This window comes from Gopherus flavomarginatus, chromosome 2, assembly GCF_025201925.1.
Source record: "Gopherus flavomarginatus isolate rGopFla2 chromosome 2, rGopFla2.mat.asm, whole genome shotgun sequence".
Taxonomy (NCBI): Eukaryota; Metazoa; Chordata; order Testudines; family Testudinidae; genus Gopherus; species Gopherus flavomarginatus.
Genome location: NC_066618.1, coordinates 167808198 through 167818755, shown reverse-complemented (window position 1 = coordinate 167818755; position 10558 = coordinate 167808198). Strand labels below are relative to the sequence as shown.

The 10558-nt window shown below is 54.9% G+C and overlaps 1 protein-coding gene across 1 annotated transcript; it reads right to left on the bottom strand.

Moving 5' to 3' along the window:
- Window positions 1–2730: 2730 nt before the first annotated feature.
- On the bottom strand, window positions 2731–5370 carry LOC127044933 (protein phosphatase 1 regulatory subunit 3C-B-like). Its single transcript, XM_050940248.1, has 2 exons — window positions 5336–5370; window positions 2731–4840 (listed from the first exon to the last, which is right to left on the bottom strand). Exons 1-2 carry the CDS (start codon window positions 5347–5349, stop codon window positions 3943–3945), a joined length of 912 nt encoding a protein of 303 aa, XP_050796205.1. The 5' UTR covers window positions 5350–5370; the 3' UTR covers window positions 2731–3942.
- Window positions 5371–10558: the final 5188 nt, after the last annotated feature.

Genomic DNA, 10558 nt, shown 5'->3' with positions numbered 1-10558 from the left:
GAACACTTTGGCTTTGCTAACCTGCAGATTGCAAGTCACACAGCCAAGCCTCGTTTGTCTATTTGTGATAATGGTCAAGGACGTTACAGCCAGAGGTGCTTTAATTTACTTACCAAGCTACCAGTGAAGTCAGGTTTTCCTGCTAAGCAGGGGACACAGGAGTAACGGGGGAGAGAGGTGCCGGTTTGGCTGCAGTCATGGCAGATCTGTGGCTCTTCCTAAGGCTTGTTCACGCTACTCAGTTTTGTTAACACCCAAAAGTCGACACCCAAAAGTCAACAAAACAAAAATCGCCAAAGGGTGTTCAAGCTTGCTCCCTCTGTCAATAGATCATGTCCACACTGGACACCATCATGGACAGAGTGAGAAATGCACCGTGGGTATGGATCCCACAGTGCAGTGTTGTGGAAAGGAAGAGCTGAGCGCTGCCCATCTTGGGAGTCTCTCCGAGTTCTCCCACAGCCCCCTCAGCTGCCAAGAGCAGCATCACAAGTAGCTCTGTGAGCTCTCCGTGCTGAGGAATGTCAAAGCAGCACAGCAGTCCGCCTGCTGCTGTGTTCCTAGTGCAGGGCAGAACAGGAGCAGCCCAATGATTTGCTCTTTGTTCCCTAAAGGGAGCAGCACACAGATACTTCCTGGAGCTTTGATAGGGGAAGGGCACCAGCCTGCAGGGCAGCAGAGATCAAAACACTGAGCAGAGCAATCAGGGCAGGCATTATGGGATACTGGCGGAAGCCAGTTCTGTCAACAAAACAAGCAGCAGCGTCTAGCTGGTTCTTTGTCAACAGTAACGGGAGGGGAAAAGACAAAAGTCTCTCATAGGGGTGGAAGTTTCTTGTCGCCAAAACTGGGTGTTTTTCACGATAAAAGTCCCATTGTAGCTTGTATGCTCTCGCTGTTTTGTAACCAAAAGGCAGTTTTTGGCAACAAAACTTGCCAGTGTAGACAAGCCCCTAGCCCCACTGACCGCCCCTCCCAACGGGAAGGGCCTGGATCAACCTAAACTTGTTCAGTACCTCCCAGTGGCACAGGGAGCTCTGGCAGCTGTTCAGAGGAATAGGGGCTGCCCACCCTAGGGGCAATGAGGGCCAAGGCTGCTTGTTCTGTAACAGGTCCGTGGAGCTCTGCTTTCCACGGGCCATACACCAAACACTGCACTCAGTAGCATGTGCTGCAGGCACTGAGCTGGGGAGATCCCTAAGTGGGGGACACTGCGCTGTAGGAGCCAGCCTGCGCCTGTCACTGACCGCACCACATCTGCTGGCCTCTCTGAAGGCCGCAAGCTGCAGAGGGGTATGTAAGGAGCGGAAAGGGTCGGTGTTTGGTGGTAGGAGCTGGGTCCATGCAAGGCGAGTCACCTGGGACCCACGTACCTGCCTGGGGCTGCAACTTACCAAGGCCCAGGGTGAGTTATGTGCTGGTGCTGCAGAGTAGTCGCTGGCCATAGTCCAACCAAAGAGGCTTTTGCTCTAATGGACTCAGGAATTAGGAGCTATAGATATCACTGCTGTGTCACCTTCCAATCCCAGCTGCCTGCTAATCGCTGGCAAAGGACACAGGAGCTAACGGGCTTTCAGTTCCATGACGCAAGCCCCTGAAATCCTGGCTCCTTGGGGCACCTTACCACTTAAAGGTGAGGAGTGGAGAAGGGCATAAGAAAAAGGGACCTTGAACAGACACACATGCCACAAGAGGGGCAAGAGACCCTGGGGCTTCACCAGCAACCAGGTAACACAGGAAAGCCAGGGAGAAGAGGCTTCTGGCACAGCCCTAGATTCTGTAATACCATTGAAGTTACTGGCACATGGCAATTGGGTTGAAACTCCAGGAGGCAGTGTGGGTTTGGCATTTCTTCCCCCAGCACTAGGGCAAGGGAGAGAGAGATTTTGGTCACAGTTCCTCCTGCCTCCAAGCACCCAGCCCTGAGCCGAGTGATGGAAGCAGGGCAGATGGTGGGCAGGGAAGGATTCACTGCTCTTGCTAAGCTTGATGCAGTGACCAGAGGCTCCAAGCAGGAAGTGCAGTTGGAGGGATGAGGAGGAAGGTATTGCCATTTCTCTGGTTTGCAAAATTGCTCCTTCCCTTGGTGAAATGGGATATGCTCTGTTCAGGGGAGGGATAGGAAACTTAAAGGCAGGCTTGTGCCTATCATCCACCTACACTGGCAAGGCCATTCTCCCCAGCAGTGACCCAGCTCGAGGACAACACACTCCATGCAGCCAGAGGGTCTGTGACTCTACTTCCATGTGATTCATTGAGGGGGGTGGGCTATCTTAGCAATACCAGGGAGATCACAACTCACCATCCTGTGTTTGATTGCGGGGAGGGAGGGAAAGGGTTCAGCCCATTATTGGAGCAGTGGGTGCTAGACCTATTCCTTGGGCTGGAAACCCATCAGCATTTGGCTGATTAGGTTGTAGCCCCAAGAAGACAGGTCTATCTGCTTACTGGTCTGCAGCTCCATGAAACAGAATGAAACTAAACTTCTGAAAAAACTTCAGCTAGTCACAAGCTCTGCAGCTTTGCCAGCAGGGGGGCAGTCTGCGGGGCAACTTTCATGCTCTTGTGCCCTTCAGCGAAGCTACTGGCAGGCACTGCTCCCACCTCTCACCAAAGAGCAGAGCACCCGTGGAGGATGGACCTGAGGTGGAGACTGCTTAGTGCACGGCCTGGCATGTGCTAGAGGGGTAGGAGGCGCTGTCCATCAGCTGGAGAGACAGAGGAACAGGGTTCACAAAATACAGAGACTTTATTAAGGTTCTAAATCTATTCACAACAGCTAAAACCAGAAGGTTTCCCAGTGGCCCAGGACCGAAACCACAGCAGCAGCTGGCCCAGCTGAGCACTGACAGCCAGTCCAGCTCAGCCTGCGCCCTGCACGGGCTGCAGACACACAGACCTCAGAGTGAGCCAGGCTACCCTGGGCACTTGTACTTCGCAAACTGTCACTGCACTGCGCTGAGTCACTGCACTCCTGGAGGGCAGCCCGTGACACCAGACGCAGGTGAGCACGGTCCCCTACAGAGGTGTGATACGAACTGATGCATCAACCCATGTGCTGTCACTAGCGGCCTCAGCGAAAGCCAGCCAAGCCCCCGGCCAGCCTTCTTCCCACAGCAGCAGGTCCTGAAGGAGCACATCCCAATGAGTCTCTCACCACCATGCCAGGCCACCCGCAGTCTGTCATCTTCAATGTGAAGAACCTGCCAGCCACCCTCACCACGGTAAATGAGACAGAAGCCCCAACAACCAGGTCGGTGCCTTGTCCCACAGCCCCTTGCTGTTTATGAGGGGATTTAAAGTGACAGCCACTGGTTCCCTTTGGGGAGATGCAGGCATAGCTCATGGTACACGTGCTGGCCATTGGGCGCAGCAGAAAGTCATACTATTACCTGCAGCATGGGCCTGGATGCCTATTTGTCCCCAACGCCTGGAAATTACAAGGCACTTAGGCAGCCTCTCCCATTCCTGTTTATATGCCCACCGGGTCTGCCATTCTCACCTGCCCCCCACACGAGTCCAAAAGCCCTTGGCTGCTAGGCTGGCTGGTCGGTCAGTTTATATAGCAGGTTGGTCGTTTGACCCGCCAGCAGCTTTGCCAGCCTCTGCAAACAAGCCAAGGTCTGGCCTGGCCCTTCCCCAGTGACTTTCGCAAGTGATGAGACAGCAACAGGAGATGCCCCCGCACAATCCCTGCCCAGCCTCCCTGGCAGTCTCTGCTAGTGATGCGTTCTGCACGGAGAACCCAGACCTGGGATTCAAGCTGAGCTACGACCTCCAGCTTCTATGGTAGGTCCTGGTGCTGAAGCAGCGTCCACGAAGATCAGAATGGACACAGACAAGCTAGTGAAGTAGCGAGCAGTGTCTTCCGCAGCAGGTCTCCCGCATGGCATTGCCTCTGCCAGAGCGGAGCATTGGTACCCACACCTAGAATGCTCGTTCCTACCAGTACGGACCATGGTTTTCCGAATGCCTCCAGGTCTGCATGTGAGAGAGGACCAGCGCTGCTGCCTTGGAGGGGCCCAGCTGCTCTCCAGCCACACTGGCCCCCCTTACTAGCTGGCAGAGGGCGCTGGGAGGGGACGAGGAACTTGTGTGGCATACCTTGTAGTTGCTCCCACCATTGTTGTCCCAGTAAGTTTTCTGCCCACACTGAAAGGAAATGCAGAACTCGATGGCTCCACGGAGGCTGGGTGCTTTGGGCAGAGTGATGTTGAAGGAGAACGTGTCTGCATCAGCGGTGCCATAGGTGTTGTGCATGTATTGGCAGCAGACATCCCGGAAACTCCTCCAGGAGTCAAAGGTGATGCGGACGAGCACCTTCTTCTCGTAGCTGATGTTCCTGACCTTGACAGTCCCTGACAGGGAGCGCTCCTGGATCAGACAGTTCTCCAGGCAGATCAGGTTGGTGTGCAGACGGTTGCGGAAGGCCGTGTAGTCAGCAGAGGGCTGTGGGAAGTCCAGTGTGTACTTCTTTGTCTCCGGGCGAGGGTCTCGCAGCTTGGGCCTGAGGCAGGTCAGGTCGGACAGGGCTTGCTGCAGGTCGCACAGGTCCTCCTCGATCTTGGAGAAGAAGCGGACAGCTGTCAACGAAAGCCCCTTCATGTCAGCGAACACCACCCTCTTCTTCTTGCTCCGGCTGCCCTTGGCGCTGTCCCGCCGCTCCGGCTCTGCACTGGGCTTCTGGTTCAGGCAGGAGCGGAGGGGTTTGCGCCCCCGGCCACCCCGCAGCTCCTCATAGGAGTTCAGCAGCTTGCGGATGGGAGGAGAGTGGGTCAGGCAGAGCCGCATGGCAAAATCCACAGGCATGGCTGGGGGTGTGCTAAACACCTGGAACAGCCTGGAAAGAAGCACAGACATGGGATTAGGGGTGTAGCCTGGGGATGGGAGAGCTGAGAACAGATATCTAGCAGGGCCAGAGGACATTGTGATCAGACTGAGAAGAGCTGAATGAATCCCTAGCAACACCTCCTCGCCCCCCCGAACCTCCCAAACCGGCTCACTGCAAATCACCAGCAACCCCACTGCCAGAGACCTGCAACCAACGGCCCAGCGGCTAGTCAGCAACCCCCAAACTCCTCGGCACACTAACCACCCACTAGCCCCACACGCCCCACCAGAGACCAGCAGTCACTTCGCCAGAGAAACCAACCAACATCCACCTCCCAATTCCCTGCCAGCACCCCCAGCCCACCTTCACCCAGCGACCAGTCCCCTGCTCCCCACTGACCCAGCCCCCAACTCCCACTGCTCCCCTTGGCCCCCCAGACCAACCCCACCCCCCTTCGCCTCACGGACCAGCCCCCGCCTGCTACCCGCACCCGCTCTCACTCACTCGCTGCAGCTCATGACTCCGCTCCTCGCCCCACTGCTACGCCTGGGACCCACGAGCGGCAGGTACACCCCCCGTCGGCCAATCAGCGTGCGGGACACGCCCCCTCGGGGCAGAGCGACCAATGAGATCCGAGAGTGACACTGCAGCCCTGCCCTCTGCTCCCGGCCCCAGGAGCTGGCGCGGGGCGTGCGCTGCGGGTTTGGGGGCTGGGGGTCCCGGGGTGCCAGCGCGGCCTGTCAGCCCCGGTGCCCCTGGGCGCTCCCCGGGCCCCGCAGCGGGCCGGGGGTCCCGCTCCAGACCCTGCACCCGGGACACGTGGGATGAGGAAAGGGGCCGCCTATCACTTCTCTTCGGGGAACGGGTTATTGCTCAACCCCCTTCCCGACCCAGAAGTGCTGCTGCGCGGGGCAGTCGCGCCCCGCCTCTCCGCCCTCGGGTCGGCCGGGCTCAGGAGCCGGTCACTGCCCGCTTGGAATTAGCTTTAGCCTGGGCCGGGCGGCTGATGGCTAATCCTCCCCTGCTAACCCAGCCGCTGACACCCGCCCTGAGACACTGCTGCTAAATCCATCCGCCAGGCTTAACAGCCCCCTAATGCGCTCTGTGACCAGCTAGACCCAGCAGCCGCCCAGGGTGCCAGGGATTGCTGAGAACTCCTGAGGACAAGGGTGCAGCACTTGAGTGCAGGGTCTGGTCTCTCTGCTAGGGAAGTTCATGATTTTTGCAGTGTATCACTGCAGGCCACAGAGGGCCCCATGAAGATCAGGACTCTGGTATTATCCAGGTGGATGCTAAGATAACCTTCAGCACTGTAATAGTGGAGCACCTAGTGAGGTGGGAAATGTCCTCACGTTACAGAGGGGGAACCCAGACACAGAGAGATGAAAGGAGTTGCCTGAGGTCACAGAGTGTCAGGGCGAGGCACTCACCTCAGATCTCCCTTTTGCTTGGCAAACTTCACAAAGCCTGCTGCTTTCCAGTCTCCAGCTGTGGATGTGTTTGTGAACAAGGACAGGCTAGTAGATGGACACAACTCCCAAGTCTGTTCCTAGTTGAGATGCCATGTGGGGAGAGCAGAGGGAGAGGGGCCAGGCCAGCAAAGAGCCCATTCCAGAGAGGCCAGGGAAACAGGCAGATAATAGTTTCTTAATGTCTTGACTCCACTTCCAGTGGCCCTGATGGGCGAGACCTTAGTATTTAGATAGCCCATGTCAGCAGGGCAGTTCTCACCTCATTGACCAGGGAGAAGGAGAAAAAAGTTCACAGCTTTGCAGGGCTGCGTTAACTGGGTACCAGCCCATGGGTGGCTCTGAAAAAGCTAAAAAATTAGTTTCACAGCATCACAGTTTTCTTTTTAAACTACAACCCTCAGTAATGGCCATGGAAAGACCTAACTCAGAATCCAAAGGCAAGGTAGGGGCCACGGTTTCTCAAGATCTCTCAGGCTAGTAGAGATGGATAAAAATGGCTCACTCTGAGCTCCCCTCTCTAGTTCTCCAGAGATTTAATCCCAGAGTCTATGGCCTGACCACTGCCGGAACTGTGTTTGTCCCAAGTTTCCTGCAGTTGCAGAGAAACACACCTGTATCTTGAGCAGATGGAGTCCTAGAATGGGAGAACCTGTATTAGACTGTCCAGTAAAAATGATCAATATAGCATCTCCGGAAATAATATTCAGGCCCACCTTTCCTGGTCAGCCCTCACAGAAAACACCAGCACTTGAATCAATTCACCCATTCCCTGCACTGCCTGCTAATCTCTCTCAAGCTGCCTAACTACTTCTGTTAAGCATGACTGATTCGACCTGCTGACAGCACAGATCTTCATCAGCCACTGACACAACTCATCTATTGAGGTTTTTATGTGGTTATCCATCACCAGGGTATCTGAGAACCTTCCATTAAGCGTAAACGGAAATCCTGCTCTCTGCCTGGCAGCAGAAGGAAATTTAGAGCTAACGAGTGGTGGGGTGGGGATTTTATTATTAATATGTAAAGTGATACAGTGATGTGGGTTTTAAGAGGGACCTTTGAACTAGAGGCCACAAACCAGAGGATCATGCAACAATCCTGCTTGTTGTAGACAGACAGCAGATGCTGCAGACGTCTCCTTTCTGAGGCTTCCTACCCCCAGCCCTGGGGGATGCACATAGTCTGGTGGAACAATAAGAGCAGGTGACATTTGCCTTTGGCTGGCATTTTTCTGCAGGTCAAAGGGAGGAGCTGTCATTTCAGGGACATTATCACCAGTGGACTGCACCTTCCCAGAAGTTACTCACTTGTGTGGCCTCTGGAGAGGCACTAGAGATTACAAGTTCTGATTTGGGTCAAGGAGTCGGTAAATCTTTCAAACCGGGACTAGCCTGAGATCCCAGGCAGCTAGAGAGCCCTGTCCCTGTTATAGGGCAGCAGAGGTAGACGAGTCTCAGGAAAGGAAAAAAACCCTTTCTGGTTGTCACTGCGCCCCCAGGACAACACAGGGCTGAAAGGCCCCATGTTGCCCCCCTTCAATCTCTCCCTTGCAGTGACATCTACAAAAAAATCTGACAACGGGTAGGCAGCTGGCGTGCTGGACTGTTGCTGACAGGCAAGGTGGGGAGGTAATATTTTTTATTAGCTCAGCCTCTGTTGGTGAGAGAGAGAAGCTTACACAGAGCTCTTCAGCTCCATGCAGCTCAAAGGCTTCTCTCTCTTACTAAGAGAGGTTGGTCCAATAAAAGATGTTACCTTCCCCACTTTGTCTCTCTAATGTCCTGGGACCGACATGGCTACAACTGCACTGCTCTTCATGCTGAAGTATTGTGTCACTATTACGTTATGCTCCTCTTTTGTGGTATCCCCTTGTTTTTTTGATGTATACACCAGATGCAAGCTCTTTGGGACTGTTACGGGTCTGTAGAGCACCCAGGACTGTGGGACCTTGGTCCATGACTAAGGCTCCCTAGGTGCTACACTACAATACAAAATAATAACCTGGCAGCCACTTCTCTACACTAGCACACTGCTCCAGGTGATTCTCTACACCAGCACTCTGCTGCCAACTCAGGAGTTTAATCACTAGTCTTACACTACTTGGTGTTTCTTTAAAGCCCCAGCTGCTGGAGTCATGGGAGAATCTCAGTGGTGGTGGGGTGGCTGCGATGGTGGGGAAATTTTCCTTGAAGCCTGATTCTCCAGTGCCAGCACCTAGGGCCATCATTTACGCCTGTGCAACATTTCACACCCATCTCACTCAGTGAGAATGACAATGCAATGGGGCCAGAGCTGGAGCATCAGGCCGTAAGTTAGGGGCTTTGGCAGTGGATCTAGCAAGAAGGCACCAACCTTCCTGCCCCTGTAGTGGCATGTAGTCAGGGAAGAAAGTAGGGCTCCTTGGTGTGGAGTACAGAGCCTCAGAAGGTGCATACTCCTGGGGTCAGCAGGCAAGACGCCAGGTGAACACTGGTGGCTTTGCCAGCACAGTGACGTCAGGCACAAATTGCCAGCAACAGGTTACGGCACAGACCTGGCCTGTCAGCCTGCTGCTCTGAGAAAGAAGCAATATGGACACAGCTGCATGCACCTGACTCTTTTATACATGACTAAAAGCCACCAACAGCCAGCCTGGGCTGCAGGAGCTGGGATGGGTAGCATTGCCCTCTATGCACCCAGTCCAAGTTACACTCCACAAGGCCTCAAGGTGTGGGGAGCGTGGGGAGCGCAAGGCCCTGTAGTGAGGGTGGGGAAGGTCTATGGGCAGGCACTAGTCATGCTGCTGTCCATTGCCAGCTGCAGAGGGAGAGAGTAATTGGGACATCACAGCTGCAGAGAATAGGGCAGCAGCCAGGGAAGAGTTGCTCTGCTGAGTACCTGGAGCTCTACGCCCTGCCAGCTGCAGCCTCTGCAAACACCTGGGGTTTACTCATTAGACATTGCCTCCCAGAGGCTTCCAGAGTTCAGAGCTTTCCTGCAGCTGTGGGTAAACAAAGGAAAAGAGACTGATAAGGAGGGGTCAGGGCCAGTGGGCTAGGGAAGGAGCACATGCTATGTGCTCCCCAGTGATCACGCAGATCCCCGCACAGGGAGAAAGAGCTTGACAGTGTCCTTGACTGATAACAGGGATCCAGTTACACCTCTCCATGTGCTAGCAGCATGCCCAAAGCTGCTGATACAGGGCAGCGCCTGGCCTTTCCAAACGCTGTGCCCTGGCACTGTCCAAACACTTGGGCTGTTCCTTGCAGAGAATTGTTCTCCCTAACAGGCTGGTTCTCCATCAGCCTGAGCAGGCTGCTGGCACAGCAGGATCAGGGTGCCCAGCTAGCTGTGGCGGATGTGGATCCCAAAGCACAGGAACTCAGGCCCACTTTGGCGGTTGTACTTAGGGACTCTAACATTAGCAGCAATGCTTCCTCCTTCTGGGATCTTCTGATGCCAACCCCCACAAGGCCTCAGCAGCTGCTGGACGTGGCTGCTCTGCTTCCTGCAGCTAAGATTGGTGTATGAGTGAGGAGCCAGACATCCCCTGAAGAGGGAGCTGCAGCCCAAAGCCCCAAAGATGCAGCTCTGAGTCACAGCTCCTGGGAGTAGGACAGCAGGCTCCTTCTCAGAAGCCCAGAGGACTCTCTCTCTGACATTTTCCCCACACATCTCAGAGCACAAGGAAATAATTCAGGGCCCACCTCTGAGCAAAAATAACATGTCCAGGATACCCAGAGGATGATATGGAATGCAACACCTCACACAGGTGTAATGTTCCATGGGGGCTAGGGTGATGGGGAAGGAGCACTGGCCTCCAGCACATCCTGCCCTGCCCACAGGAGCTTACATGCTAGTCAGAGCAACAGCACTCAGGACATCTGGTCTGACTCAAGCGTGGAGCCCATCCCAGCCAAGAAGCCCAAGTTCACAGCCTACCCAGAACTCCAGCGGTATGCAGCAGGGGTTGTGGCTGTCTGCAGCTGGGCTTCAGCAAGGGATGGCAGCAGAAAGACACTAGTGCAAGGTGAGACTCCGGTGGCAGGTTTCCCAAGCCATGCCTGCCTGTCATTCTGCTCCTGTGACTGGGAAGTGGCTCATGGGAGTAACTCCCTGGAGGTATGTGGCCTGTCTAAAAGCTGTGCTGTGTTCGCGCACTGGACGGAGTACAGTGCTTGCATGTCTGCACACGTAGCTCCCACTCCACACACATCTGTTACTTTTTGGCAGTGACTAAGCCAATAGCTTGGGTCAGCAAACTTGCTTTCTCCGA